We start from the raw sequence: 15,969 nt of genomic DNA, 5'->3' as shown, positions 1-15,969 counted from the left end.
CTCATTATTAATTATTATTAAGTGAGTCTTAATTATGATATGCTAAGTTATAATTATAAGATGTTAAGTCATAAATATGAGATGCTGAACTAGAATTATGAAATAGTAAGTCATAATTATGAGATGCTCAGTCATAATTATGAGATAGTAAGTCATTATTTTCAGTAGATTTCTATTTTAATGACTTTTTTCATTGTCAGAAATGGGCTTCCATAGAAATGGGCTTCCATGATAATATGCATGACCTTTCTATTCGATAATGATTTTTTAAACTGTCCTTGGTCACATGAGGAGCTTTCACCTTTAAGTGCGACTCAACCAAACTACACCTTGTAGTCAAGCTCTATTCGGAATCTGATTGGTCAAATGTGAGAAGTGTTCTTCTTGCGGACTCCTGATTGGCTCAAACCTCACGCCGCCGTCACACTATTGCGCGTCCTGTCAGCGTGTGTTACAAGGAGGTTTATCCAGTGGTTCACAGTGGAAAATGGCGAGTTGGTGTGTGCGAGCAGTGAGACAGAGCTACTCACTTGTAGCTTCACCTGCGTTAATAAGGTAACACACTTAAATCTCGACTTTGTTAACTGAAATGTGCCAGTTACAGCAATGCTAGGCTTGCTTTGGCAGGACGGTGAGCTTCTGTCTGATCTGTCTGATCAGCCCGGCTAGCTGCGTTAGCTCTCTTAACCGACCATGGTCCTTAATATTGACCTTTACGTGAAAGATACAGACTGAAACTGACTAACCAGACGTGTGTGTCAGTGTGTTGGAGATGACCTAACACAACGTTAGCCTAACCAGCGTATTTAGTGTGTCTGTGTGTCATTGTTAGTATGTCGTCATGGTTGAAGAAGGATGATGAAATAACGTCCTAAATGTTAAAGAGAGGGATGTTACCTCGGTCAGCATGATAATATAAGTCTTGTCTGTTATTACGAGTTTCTAAATCTGAGAATTGAACGTTTCATTTCTCGTTAACGAACGTGTCCAAAAGCTTCTCATGACATTAGATGAATCATCTGTAATGTCTCTACACTACTCTATAGGCCAGAGAAAAATTATGACATAATAGTGAAGTACGTATAATGGTTCCAACTAAATGACACTTTTTAGGCTGTATAGTAAATATAAGTAGGTTATCATTGAATGATGTAATATAGTTGCACAACATTCTGAGTCAGTACTGGCAGTCATACTGTCATACTAACTTAACAGTTAGTTAAGCTGTCTGGTTCTATCAATCAGCGGTCTGGACAAGGAACCACAATATAATATATGCAGTACTAACAGATGGGTTCAAAGTCTTCCTCTGAAACCTATTTCACATCATTTTCACAATCAAAGCATTCCAGCAGGAAGCATCTGCATTAGCTATGTTTCTGCACTCATTTCCTCCTGTCAGTATATAATACTGTTTATATTCATACAGCTTAGTGACTGGATGACACTTAACTTTCAGTAAATAGATGACTGGATGATGTGTAACACTTGGAAATATTAGGGCTGTAACTAAGAATTATTTCCATGATTGAATAATCTATTAATTATGTCCATGGTGATGTTTTGTAAAATCTCTCTGTCTCTCTGTGTGTCTCCCTTGCTCCCTGCAACAAAGAGCATCTCCACGATTGCTATGCACAGCCACCCAGCAGAAGAATGGCCCTGCGTCAGAGGGTGCTGAGCGGCTGGAGCAGAGTGCAGCAGAGACCCTCCTGCTGGAGGAGAAGACCCAGCTGGAGGACCAGCTTAAGGACATGATGGTGAGTTGGTTTGCTGCAGACACACTCAGTGTAGGGCTTCATCAGACTGGTGTTATCTTATCTTTTAAATGGATAATTACTGCATCTCCTTTGACTACATCATTCTGAAATGAAGAGAGTCTGAATAATTCACCAAATTTTGTTAAGTCACCCTTATAATTTGACCTGACAACCATTTTAAGATGGACTAACATTATAGACAGTGACATGTTCATTTCACTGAATTACAATCTTCCTATGAAACATTTCTAAAGCCATGTCACTAGAAGATCATAAATATTCAAATGTTTTTCTGTCATTTTGAGTGAAGAAACATGACTATAAAAATTAGTATTTTCCCCCAACAACAGCAAGATCCGCAGATGAATGATCCTCTGCATGTGTACCGTTCTGCAATTTTTCACTATGATTAATTGAAAATTATTTGACAGATTAGTCTGCAATAAGATAAGTTATTTACAGCCCTAATTTTAAGACAGTTTGACCATTGTAAACGTAGTATTCCCCATTTGAGCTCCAGTGTTTGTAATGTTTAAGCTTAACTATCAATACCTCAATTTGAAGGTCTTATAAAATGTTTTATCAAATAGTATTCATTTGTGAATGGAGGACATGTTTACAACATTGTGTTCCATTTTGATCAGTACCACTTGTCCAAAAATACATGCTAATTAAGTACAGTTCATTCCTGAGTCTCATTACATGTTGGCTTACTTTTTCTACCGTGTTTTCAGGAAAAGTACAAGCGGGCGTTAGCGGACACAGAGAACCTCAGAACGAGGACACACAAGATGATGGAAGATGCTAAATTATACGGTAAAGATTCTCCATCTTGTTTTCAATATTTCAACAGGATCCACCACTTAATGTTGCAATGGATGAATCCTGCAGAAAATGTCTTCATTCTGTAGTTGCATGTTCTAACCACGAGATGTCACTGGGAACAAGGGCGACTTTAGCCTTTCAGTTTAAATGGAGTGTCGTCATCAGAATCAGAATCAAAACCGTTTATTGCCATGGTATGTTGAACATACAAGGAATTTGACTTGACGGGTGGTGCATAACATACAACAATCAACACAGTGCAAAGTAGAAACGTATTAAAATTTACAGTAAAATTTGTGCTGGGCAACGATTAATATTTTTAATCGCGATTAATCGCATGGATTTTTTGTGATTAATCGCATTATTATGGCAAGGTTCAATAATGAATTCAAAGGTAGTGTATTGCGCACTTTTATTTTAAAAGTACTGCTATATGAACAAAAGTGCAATAACATTTGGTTTGTAAACACTTTAAACAAATAAGGTTATTTTTAACAGCAGTATTCCCTTTACACAGTATCAGTTCTATCTCTTCACTATCTGTGCTCAGTGTGCTGACTGTATGTGAAACGTTCCACTGCTGTGCAACAGGAATAAAATGTTTCAGCACGTTTCAGCAAAAATGTCTGTCTTCATGACAGTCAGAGCATTTGAATGCAGCTCTACTGTTCATCAATATAATGCTGTAACTCCGAGGTAATGATGGTTACCCAGCGATCAAAGAATAAAGACACTTTACCCACAATTTAGGTGTATTTTCCCTTTAACTCATGAGATGCAGCATGTTTTATACTTAATGTGAATATAATTCATACTTTGTTGGCATCTTATTCTGAAAACCGGATGTTCGTCTGACGAAACCGGATGTTGTCTCACGTTAATCTTTCCGCTGACTTTCAAAGTCCTGCGCTCGCTCCCGATCCGTGCCGTTTAAATGCGTTTACCGTGAATTTCAGCATATACTGTAGGTGCACTGAAGTGTAAGTGTCTGCTGAGTTGACCACGGAGATCTGAGTGTCTGCTGACTTTACCGCAGGGATGTCCAGTAGTCTCCATTCCTCCACCGCTGCCAGTGAGCAACGGACTTTCAAAATAAAAAAAATTTTTAAAATGCGTTAACGCGCTATAAAATAATTGTCGCCGTTAATTAATGAATGCATTAACGCGATAACGCGTTAACTTGCCCAGTAAAATATAAAATAAAGTGCACAAACAAACAGATAACAGGACTATAAACAAGTGAGATGTGATGAGGTTGGTTTAGTTTACTTAAAACCTGTATTTGCACTGTTTACATACTATAATTACAATGAACTTGATTTAGATTTCCATGAAGAGCTTATTAGATATTTTTCTAATTTGAGTGTGCATACATTACTTACTATTTTTTGTATACCTATATAACTCAGTTTTTTTTTTCTAGCTACCAGATACTGGAGGCACTCTAATTGTACTGTATTATGTATTATCTGAGTAATGTAATTTTAGGCTGCCTTCAAACATCTGGCTGGGGACAGCAGATGAAAACTAGCCTTTCTGGCTAACTCTGGCTCACTTACAGTTTGACTGTTGATTGGTGTGCATTGTCCCTGCAAAATAAACAAATAAATTATAAATATGAGAGAGCAACTTGTCTGTCTGGTTTTTAATTCTCCATTTGAAAAGCTGTGATGTATCTCCCGCTTGCTAACAGGGAAGATTTTTTTCTTACGTGGTCTGGTATGGCCGCTGGTTAATGTTGTAAACTTGTTTTGTAACTGATATTATTTCATTGACTATGTTTTCTCAGTCAGTGCCACTGCTACGCTGCATTTTAGTAAAAATATAACAAGAAGTAAACTCTACGTACGTCACCAGGAGACCGGTTGTGAGATTTAAAGCATGTTGAATAATGTTCTACCTACTTCCATCACCAGGGATCCAGGGCTTCTGTAAGGACCTGCTGGAGGTGGCCGATATCCTGGAGAAGGCCACAGAGAGTGTGCCCAAGGAGGAGGTGACGACCCAGAACCCTCACCTGAAGAACCTGTACGACGGACTGGTGATGACGGAGGTCCAGATCCAGAAGGTCTTCATCAAGCATGGCCTGGTCAAGCTCAACCCCGACGGCCAGAAATTTGACCCCTACGAGCACGAGGCGCTCTTTCACGCCCCTGTGGAGGGCAAAGAGCCTGGCACCGTCGCCATGGTAACCAAAGTGGGCTACAAGCTTCACAGTCGCACCCTCAGGCCAGCATTAGTGGGCGTGGCCAAAGCCCCTTAGAAAGAGTGATGTAACTGTGCCAAAGTGGGATTTGCTTTGTTGCCTGAGTGTCTGATGACCTCAGGTACAACAGACTGGTTGAGGCTCAAAGAGATGGGAACCCAGCTGAGCTGGACTTTGTATCTGAACAATATCCACCAGCTTTTAACGGAAACATTTACACAGGACAGTCTTTACAGTAGAATTTCAGCTGGTCATGTGAGTAATTTCAGAGTCAGTTTATGTCAGCCTCACCAGATCACACACGGAGGCTTTGTCTCTTCCTACAACCGTCAATCCTAAAGAAACACAGGTGAAACGATCTATGATGTAACATCCATCCACAAACTGAGTAGTACTGATTCTGAACTGTAAGTATCATTCCAGACTTCTGTTTAAAGCCCTAGTAAACTTAAACTCGACTCCTCAATTTTCTTATTTGTGAGTTTTAAATTCATTGTGTGAATAAAGCGAGGAGCAGGAGGCTACTTGAATATCTGAAGAAAGGTTGCGATGTTACTTTGTATTGAGTTCATGGTAGCCTTCCTTCTCTTGTTCATGTGATCAGGCTCTGGTCAGCCAGCCTCAGTCAGTAATGTAACAGCTTTAACTTTAAACCATTAGAAGAATTATGTAATATTTAAACTACTTTACTTCTCTGATTCAGTCAAACCTAAACACAGCCATATTTTAGATACAGGGGACTTGCACTTCTCAAGGATATTGTCTCTGTGGTCCATCACAAATAGTCGTACATGAAATCGTAAAGACTCCTTTTAACTCCAGACCTGGCCTGAAAATGACGATGTTTTCTTCAGTAGTAAAATATTCCAGCGATGGTTATGCGTACCTCCATACACTGCCAACTGGAACTACAAATGGCTAATTCTGCTGACACTTAATAGTGCCAATTTGTCCAAATGTGAACAAATGCTGGCAACAAAAACACGTAACTTTGTAGCCCACCGTTAAAACGGCAGCAACAACAGTTAAGTCGACTTACTCAAAGCATTGCTCTTTTACAGAACTCTCAACAGCGCAATCGTGCCCCTCATCGGGGCCCCATAATATGCAGGCGCTGTCAACAGCCTGGTCACTGATGCGAGAGAGGGCAACGGGTTTATGAAGGTATATTTGTGTCTTTATTACCCAAACAAACAAAAAAATTTTGAAAGCAAATCTCACACTGCAATCAAAAATCAAGTTTGTAAGTGAAAATATATAAACTGAGAATAATTTATTTGTTAGTTTTGCTTGTGAAACTAGAATTTTTGGTTAAAAAAATAAAATCTTTGGTTAAAAACAAAACAATCTTTGGTTGAAAAAAAAAAAGCTTTGGTTTTGAAACCAAAAGCTGAGCTTGGATGTAGTGGGCGGGGCATACGCTGCTGAATGTACCAGGAGTTTCTATTGGTCGGTTTGACTTGTCTCTCGGTATCTGCATCATCTAAACACAGACGGGAGGTTACGGTGACATGGAGGTAAGTTGACTGCTGTTTTGTCAAAATTATTTTAAATATAGCAGCACTTCACTTTGTTCTCATGTTGTTAGTGTCGTGGAGTCTCTTTTTAAGAACGACATGGAGGGCTGCTGTGTTGACATGTAGCCCCACTGTGGGCTAACGTTACATGCCCCTGAGGCATGACTATGTTAGCTAAGGTTAGCTACACATGTATGACACAATTTAAAACAAATCCTATGAGCTTGGTTCTCTGCGACCGAGGTAGGTACAGATAACGACACTGTAGCTAAAAACGACATGCGTCTTATGACTACACTGGACAGACACCGAAGAAAACTTTTACTACTTCTGCCACCTCTGCTTGAAACGTCCCTTTATTTGTTCAAACGCACCACCTTGTGGCGGAAGCTGTGCAGTACACACACATACATGATAGTAGATAAATTGGCAATTATGAACGCAGGGAAAACTCTGGGAAAATACTTTAAATCAGTGTATTTTAGATCACATATATGCCTCGCGTGGAAATTAACATGCATGTGCTACAACTCTATTATTTTTATTCATAGGTTCTTCTTGTATGCAATTGTAAATAAACCTATTAAATTAGTTTAATTGATTAACACAAAAATATTAAGTTTTGGGTTCCTGCTAACAAGTACGAATCATGTAACAGTAAAAGGTACCCAAAATATTCAACATAAACACTATTGTAAGTAACATTATCAGTTGACCCCATACAAAGGCTTGTATCATTTGATACTTGATAATTAACAAAATTGTACCACTTGTGCATTTATAATAAGCTCGAGAGAGTAAAATAGTGACACAAAACGCATTAAACTTACATTTAAATGTGTCTGTGTATTATGGAGGGGTTCTGTATATTTGTTAAATCATTCCATTGTTTAGTTTGTTGGCAATGACTGGCTTTTCTTGTTATACGATATGACTATATGGTCTGTGTATTTATAATAATCCAGTGTGGTCATAATTCCCTTTTCTACAGAATGGAACCTCTTCCACAAAGAGCTTTTGTTCAGGTATGTTGACCTCTCTCCTCAAAATGTAATTTATCTGTATATACACATCTAAACATGTTTTGATACCACTGCTCTAATAAATTTCTATTTTGCTAAATTCCCTCTTACAGGAATGCATTAGCAGGTGGCTTTTATGCAGGGTCAGGGATCGGCTTTCTGCAGTAGTCACAAGGGAGCCAATTGATTTTGATTACCTGCACATGGTTATCTCTCAGGAATTGCAGTTTCTTCGAGCAGGGGCAGCCTATATGGATATTCCTCAGTGTGTAGTAGATGGTTTACAAAATCTAAGTGAAGTGATCAAGTCTCACATTTCAAACAGCACTGTTGCTCCATTACTTGACAGTGTAGCTGTAGTTGAATGGAATGGTACTGTGGGTCGACCAAAATTTAGCATTAATACCCAAGTCCTTGAAAATCTTCTAAGCATGAACCTACCAATGACCACTCTGGCTACTGCCCATGGCATTTCAAGATCCACACTTTACAGGAGGATCAGGGAGCATAATCTCTCAGTCAGAAACACCTACTCTGATATATCAGACATTGTACTTGATCAAAAGGTGAGATCTATCAAAGCCAAAATGCCTGATGCAGGATATCGGCTTGTAAAAGGGTCTACTGGCTATGGGATATCGTGTCACATGGAGTAGACTGAAGCTGTCCATGCAGCGTGTCGATGCCACTGGCATTATTTCAAGAATGGTCCAGTTGACATGCATTGCCAGACGGACATACTCTGTTCCAGCTCCATTGTCTCTTGTCCACATTGACACCAATCACATGTTGATCAGGTATTGTTTTAAAATGAATTACCATACACATTTATTTTAATCAAGGATTTTATATCACTGTTATAATGTCAAATCTTCTGAAAATTTGAAGGTACAACATAGTGATTGTTGGGGGTATTGATGGCTTTTCCAGGAAGGTAAGCCTGATCTGTTTTCTATAACTATTCTTTACATTATCACATCTTGTTTACATTATCAGTCTTGCTCAGAATATAACCCAAGTCATCCTTAAATCCTATTCTTGAACAGATTTTCTACCTTAATGCAGCTTGGAATAACAAAGCAGAGACTGCTCTAGGTTTTTCATGGATGGTGTGCATGGATGGCCATCAAGGCAAGGACCTTCTCTTTCATACCAGGCGTAAATAGTTTAGCTGTCCAACCCGTGTCACACTACTCTGTTTGTCTCATTTACAGTCCGAGCTGATCAAGGGGTGGAAAATGTGGACATTGCGAGATGCATGTTTACTGTGAGAGGAACCGGTCGTGGCAGCTTTATTGCTGGCAAAAGTGTCCACAACCAGAGGTAAAAATTGTATGTATTACTATAAATGTTTACATTATATGAAACATTAATATCAAATGTAGCCACTTCATCATGTCATTTGCTTCCAGAGTGGAATGCCTTTGGAGAGATGTTTGGAATGCTGTAACATCTCAGTACTACAACTTGCTTCACATCTTAGAGGAAGATGGCTTCATTGACCTTTCAAATGCGGTTCACCTCTTCTGTGTGGGGTACGTCTTCATTCCCTGTCTACAACAAGATCTGCAAAATTTTGTGGAGACCTGGAATTACCACCCCTTAAGCACAGAGGGAAACTTGTCCCCTAATCAGCTTTGGAGGATTGGAACGCTACAAGTACCTGTGCCAGAGCCAGATCTGCAGGAGGTACTGTGTGTACTATACATTTAGCACAATAACAAAGAAATGCAATTTAAAGTATGGTATTCATTAATTTGCTATATCACTCTAACCTAAATTAATAAATATTAACATTAGATCATCTACAGTATGTGTAAAAACGAGGCAATGGCTATAATCGTAATTAATGTATGTGTTTGGTCCATCTCAGATCCTGCAAGCAGAACACTTGCATGATGAGGAACCTGACAGTGCTGATCCAGAGCATGGGGTCACTGTAGCAGAGATGCCATGCCCCTTGTCAGCTGAAGGTCTTGCTGCAGTGCAGCAAGTAAACCCCACCGTCGATTCCTCTTCTTTTGGACGGGACATCTATATGCATGTCCTTCAACTAGCCTCATTTTTTGGATGAAGTTTGATTGATATACTTGATGCACATCTCATGTGCTTATTCTAAAACAAGTATGCACTTTTAACTAATCACAAATAAAGCACAGTAAATAGATACCTATGTGTTTATTTTGCTCACTCACATTATAACAAGGTGGCATAAATAGCTGCAGTATAAAATGATTCTGGAACATTTTGTTTGTTTGTTTCACTAAAGAATAGAAAACATAAAGAATAAGCACAAGTGAAACACATAACACAGAACCATGCTCTTGCCAACAACTATTTAACACATTTATCACACTCTATCAAATCCTGCACCATACTTAATGGCAGTTTGCAGGAGTGTTTTAAAGGATTCATAATCTTTAATGTGGGCTACTGGGAATGTGATGGTGTCTGTGCAAGCACTGACACTTGGGTAACATACAGTGTGGTTAGGCATGGCGTTCAGACACCAATGATCAAATTTCACTGTGAGTTTGAATGTTTGCCGATCTTCCAAAAGCAGATGTCTGTGAGCTTGACCAGTCATCCACTGCATGACTGAGGATACAGTCAAAGCCTCTCCTGCAGTGTCGCCATCAGTTTGTGCATCTTGAAGAGAAATACAAAGTGTAGACCAGAATAAATCTCTCCAGTCATTTTATATGCAAACAGTTAAATATGATGCTCATTAATGGTATAGAATTTGGGTGGAAATCTAAACTTTCAATCACAAATAATTATTTTAAATGAATGGTTGGACATACCGTCAAGTTCTAGGAGGAAATCTTGGAAGTGCTCCAAGATTTTTGATTCCTTCACTTGCTTACTTGAACCACTTACACTCAACTCCGGGGCCAGATGGGACATGATGTAATGTGAGTCCACCTACATTTCAAACATAGTGATACACAATGAGATTTCTCAAAACTTAACTAGTTAAGAAGCAGAATGGAAGTTCTGGAAATACTATGTTGTACAACTAGTACAACACTCAAAGCAATACTCGTGCATACTGAGTCGTCGTCTCTGAAGATGAAGAGACTGCAACACTCTTCTGGCTTTGTCTGCATCACTTTGATGAGGTCATATACTTTCAGGCCCTCACGCAGTTGCTGAAGCATGGGCATGCATTTAGTCTTCACATGAAGTCGAATCGCCCTGAATACAGAAAAAATGATTTAAAGGAAAGGAAATAATCTCCAAGTCAAGCTGTCCAGGTGTAGTAGTTAAGACTTTAGGGCAGCGGGCTCAGGAAAATGGCCTTGAACAAGGCTTTGCTACTACATGTAGACAACGATATACATTTCCTTTTAACCCTACATGGACATGTCAATAAAATAAATTTTGAGCATTTTAATTGGAGTGCCTTGGCCTCTAGCTCATTTCTCTTTACTCAAAATAAATGTTTCACATTCACAGTAAATTCCCCAGTGTCAAATATGCATTGTCAAAGTATATGGACTCTTTCAGAGTTATTACAACAACGGCAAGAGTAATTACTACCAATTTATCGGCCAGTGTTAGTGAAAATAATCAGAGTTAAACTTTTCAGTGTATAATATACAGTGTCAAAGTTCATTGACTATTTTAGAGTTACAAACCTTCCCTTTGAGTGCATGGGCCCTCCTACAATGATTCACTTTAAAGCCAATTAGTTTAAATTAATAGTTTATTTTCTGTCTGTTAAACTGAATAAGCACTTTTCAAAGTAACGTGAGCGTTATATTGCTGTCTAATTACATTCAGTCATTTTAATGTGTGTTTGACAAAAGCTAGTTAGTGTTAAATTTAACTTCAGTGTTGTCTCAGAATGAATTGTGTTGTAGGTCATAATGTGATTTCACTTTTGCTGTTTTTACAGATACCATCATGTGATTAAAATAAAAATCGTCGTTTCACAGTTGGAAAAATCTGCGTTGGCCAAGAAACCTGGTGGAGACCATATTGTCAAGGAACACAACCGGACGAAAGGTGACTGAAGCTCTGAGGTAATTTAGATATCTCTTCTTCAAGCACATCTGTTCTTCTACGCTTGTGGGAAAGATATATATATTTATTTTAGGGCTGTACTCAACTCAGAACTGTGTCTGTTAAATTGGATGTGGCTGTTCAATACGAAGAATTGTTTGTTTGTACAATTTCTGCCAGCAAGACTCGAGTCATTTGTATTTTCCTATGATTTTTCTGCATTTACTGTGGTTAAAATAGAGTTATTGTTCTTCAACTTAGAGACAACTTTCTATCATCTGCCAAGATACTAATAAATTCCAACCAAGACCTTTACAATAGAGCCATGAGGGCTGTCACTTTAAAATATTGTATCTGTAACTATATGTTTTAATACCAAATTTGAGTGCAGTTAGATTTACACCATGAGCAGATAAATTGAAATAAAGGTAGAAATCTGTGAATCTCTCCTTTTGAAAATGTAATTCAAACACCTGCTGGTATAGAAGACTATCTGTGGCAAATCAAAAATCCAATATTAAATCTAACTGCAGTCAAATTTGATATAACATATAGTTACAGAATTAGTATTTCAAATAAAAAATTACAACCCTATGATTTTAGTTTTTCTCAGTTTTCCCAGCAACAGTACAATGTCTGAAGGCAGCAGATGATCAGAATATTTAAAGCCAAAATAACATCCCAACTCTTTCAGTGGCCAATTAGATTTTTGTTTGAATTGCTTGGTAGATTGCAGATGATAGCAAAGTTTGTTCTAAGGTGAAAAGGACTTGAATTGTACTCGGATGTGTGTATCCTCTAAATGCACTGTAAACACAGTTTTCAGTGTTTACAGACATTGTTAAGATTGTACTATTCTAAATATACCATGTCTTTTAAGAACAATGTCTTTTTTCCATCTTTGAAACTGAAAGTGATGTTTAATTGTTGCACAATGTAGCACAAATGGGAGTTACACGTGCATCTCTAAACTGATAATGAAAAATTGTATGCAAACTAAATGTTTTTTTATTTTTAATAAGTTGTTATTAAGATATGGATATAATGGTGTTTGTTGTTTTTTCCCCTGCAAACATTTTTTGTTTTATTGTTTGAAGTGTTAGCTGACATGGTGAAGTAGAAAATGCAAAACTCTTAAAAGTGTTCTTTTGAAGAGTTAAAAAGGAGTAAATTGAAAATAAGGTGTTGGGTAAGAATTACACTAAGGGAGTAAATATGTTTTAACACTGGCAGGAGTCAGTTGAAAAGCAACACTGTATTTGGAGTAATTTCTTAATCAACACTTAGTGTCAAGTAGGTCCAACACTCATGAAGGGTAACTTAATTATAGTTAATTTTGATTAACACTCAAAAAGTCAGAGTGTCAAATTTAAATAACACTACGAGTGTTATTTACATCATAGTGTCAAATTTGAGTAAAACTTCTCAGTGTAGTGTAGTGTAAAATATGAACTCTAACCAGAGTTAAATTGACTCTCAAAATGTAACACAGTATCCAGTGTAGCTTTAACACTCTGTAGATAGGCACCATATGTTCACTGAATCAGTGTTAAAATTGACTCTTTAAGTGTTGCATTGACACTGTCGATTTTACTGAAGCCAAAGAGCACCCTAGAAACAATAACCGATTATCATTATCCTTAAATTTCTCAAAGAAAAAATAAACCACACAAGGCCTATGATTATCTGAGGCCACACTACAATGTGTTACATCAGCAGTAATATTTGATATTGTGTGAATACCTTAATATGTTTTCTTTATGCTCCATGTCAACTTTGCCTGTGTAGCCACAATCCAGAATGGCTTGGATGTGAGGAGTCATGTCAGAAGCATCTTCAATCTTAAATAATCATACCAAAAATATTAAATTGTACTTTAATGCTTTGCATTCACAACACATTATACAATTTCCCAGGATACCACAGTCCATGGTTTACAGCTGAATAGACCAACATGAAATTGTTGCATCATTTGTCCTGTAAAGTGCCTTAATAAGGTTGAGAAAATCCAAAAAGGAGTGCAAAGGGTGTACACTATAAAAAACACATGAATGAACTAAAGTTAAGCTGCTAAAAGAAAAAAAATACAAGCGATGAGAATTTTGTTACTCTGATATGGGCAGGAAGTAAAAAAGGTTCTCTATACAATACATTAAAGTAGCAGCAAATCACCGTGTGCCTTGCTTTTTCCACATAGCCAGAGAAGCTATAAATGCTTTTTGTGCATGGCAGTGCATATAAGCGAGCCCCACGGCCGCCGCTCTGCACTGCTCTGCACTGCTCTCATACGGCAGTTACAGCTGATAACGACGGCGTTGGCGCGGAGGGGTAGCGCCCACCCTCCAGTTCCCCCTCAGGTAAACACTGTTAGCTCCATCAGCGCTTTCGCCGTAGTTTGAACTGAAAGCTCTGTTAGCGTCGTTGGCGCCGTTAGCTGCTAGCAGCCAGCTCAGCCGTCGCCATGTTGAGAGCCTTATTTGATGAGTTGGGAGTGTTAACGTGTTGTCAGCGAACATTTTGCTGATACGTTTAGTGTCGGCCTTTCTGCGATTTGGCAAATACATTACCCAAAGTTAATGTCATTCACCTGCATGTGGACGGAATTTCTGGGGTTTGGAGGAAGATCATGGGATGTAATTGAAAGGTCCAGAAAAAGCTATTAGTGGACCTTTTCTTTATCAAACACAAATCCACGTTTTTTATTAAAATAAAACCTAATCCCAATAAAGATTCAGGCACGGTATATTGTAGAACAATGTATTTATTGATATACTGGCGTTGCATATTGAGCTAAAGCTCTGAGACTGATCTGACATCAGCCATCTGTCACCTGATGGAATAATTGCTCTTATGACACCAGCCTGTGCTTGTTTACAACCTCCACTGTGAATGACCTTTTGCTCTCTCATAAATACTTTGATAATAATACCGTGCAGGCACAACAGCTAAGTTACCAGCGATTCATATTGAAAGCTAAATGAAACCTCCGAGGTCAGGTGGTGTCTGCGCAGTGGGAGGTGTGAATGGTTATTAATGTGATAACCATGAGCACATGGCTCACTGATGAGCTGAACAGGTTCACAGTAACAGTCTGGCTGACAGTCACGAGGTGGCATCATACTCGTTTCCTATGGTAAAAAGTGCAGCATGTGTGTGTGTGTGGCAGCTTATATATACTGGTTTGGCAAGGACGTAATGGATTACAACGGCCCATTGCTGTTACCATGGCAATAATTGCCAACAGTAGAGGCGCGCACCTGGCACTTTCAGGTTAATGGCACATCTGTACAGATGTTTGTTCAGCTCAGTCCTCAGATCTCACTTGTGTTTTTTGATCTATGCTGAAGTCCTGCATCTGGGCTTCGTGCTCAGTTAGTCTCCATGGAAAATCTACGAGGAGACTCAGCGGATGAGTGAAGGTGGACCGACAGAAGCAGAGACGGGTCGTTGATGTTCATGATCAGTGCTCGAGATCTATTCTTTATGTAAAGAGCGGAGGTAGGCACCGTGACGTCACCCTTTGGTTTGTGGACTAGTTTTGAAGCCACAAGTTCCTGTCACACATGACAGCAACACCTACGGCTCTGCACTTAGGATTTGTTAGCAACAAAAATAAAGAATAACACCATCATTTAACCTTGTCTCTGAATAATGTGTAAGTGCAGATTAGCTGTAGTGACATGACTTATATTACCCTGTACATAGTAGATCAAATACAGAACTCGCTGCAGTGATGATGTACCTGCTAATTATCCCAATATTGCAAGAAAGCAACCTCTTTTGTTTTCTGCCTTACGAAACATTTTTGTTACGCATTTATTATGTTTGAATGGATTTACACACACGATGAGTCGCTTAGCTCCAGCAGCATGGGGGTACTCAGGTATGTTAGTGCTTGGCTGTGTGTCAGGATAAGGTGTAGCCAAATGATTTCAGTAGTTCCTGGCTGTCACTGCCACGACGGATCCCAGATGTTGATGCTGTTCCAAGCCACCTGCTCATACCGCCCTCACCAGCCCACCTGATGTGGTTGCATGAGGTACTTTATCCAGAGTCAAGCTACTCATGCATGAGCGGAAGCGTTTATACTCTGTGCGCTGTTTCGTTGCATTATTCTCCGAAACGCCAGAAGGCATACAAACTAAATTAATTGTAAAAAAAAATGGACAAGTGTAACTCAAATATGCCATAGACTGTAATAACCTGCAAAATGCATGAAACCGACCTCCACAATGGCGAAAGAGAGTGTAATGATCGGTAACCTCTGTCAAAAAAAAAGAGGATTGAGATCCCAGGAAAGCTGCCTTAAATGAAGGAATACAGTTCGATATGAAAGTAGGATAAGGGGACACAAAGCATATAATAAATAATCATTTTAAAGAAAGTATGTATAACATAGGACGAATGAAGTGATTTAACAAATGTAAACTGATAATAATAATGTATGTATAACTGAGTAAGAAGTGAAGTCTGTGTGTGGGTGGAAAGAGCTGATGTAAGCAGGGTGGGGACTTTAAAGGATGAGATCATAACAGATGTTGGGGTGATGTCCGAACATGTCCAGAAATGAAGGAAGTGAGAGTGTCCACACACAGAAAGTTAGGGCGTTGTTCGCAGCACACACACATATA

The 15,969-nt window shown here is 38.7% G+C and overlaps 1 protein-coding gene and 1 long non-coding RNA gene across 4 annotated transcripts; both read left to right on the top strand.

Moving 5' to 3' along the window:
* Nucleotides 1–451: 451 nt before the first annotated feature.
* On the top strand, nt 452–5,329 carry grpel1 (GrpE-like 1, mitochondrial). The gene is made up of 4 exons (XM_031851085.1): nt 452–555; nt 1,616–1,760; nt 2,495–2,576; nt 4,502–5,329. The coding sequence occupies exons 1-4, from the start codon at nt 488–490 to the stop codon at nt 4,846–4,848; spliced, it is 642 nt and encodes a 213-aa protein (XP_031706945.1). The 5' UTR covers nt 452–487; the 3' UTR covers nt 4,849–5,329.
* An 885-nt stretch (nt 5,330–6,214) lies between these two features.
* On the top strand, nt 6,215–15,621 carry LOC116385834 (uncharacterized). Of its 3 annotated transcripts, XR_004212907.1 has the most exons (6): nt 6,215–6,308; nt 7,300–7,333; nt 7,444–8,264; nt 8,377–8,653; nt 8,743–9,019; nt 9,204–15,621. It is a non-coding gene; the product is annotated as an uncharacterized LOC116385834 (long non-coding RNA). The 3 variants fall into 3 exon arrangements; XR_004212906.1 differs by having other exon boundaries at nt 7,300–8,264; XR_004212905.1 differs by having other exon boundaries at nt 6,215–8,264.
* Nucleotides 15,622–15,969: the final 348 nt, after the last annotated feature.

Source organism: Anarrhichthys ocellatus, unplaced genomic scaffold (genome assembly GCF_004355925.1).
Source record: "Anarrhichthys ocellatus isolate YVR2014 unplaced genomic scaffold, GSC_Weel_1.0 scaffold11, whole genome shotgun sequence".
Lineage (NCBI taxonomy): Eukaryota > Metazoa > Chordata > Actinopteri > Perciformes > Anarhichadidae > Anarrhichthys > Anarrhichthys ocellatus.
This window is presented reverse-complemented; position numbering and strand designations above follow the sequence as displayed.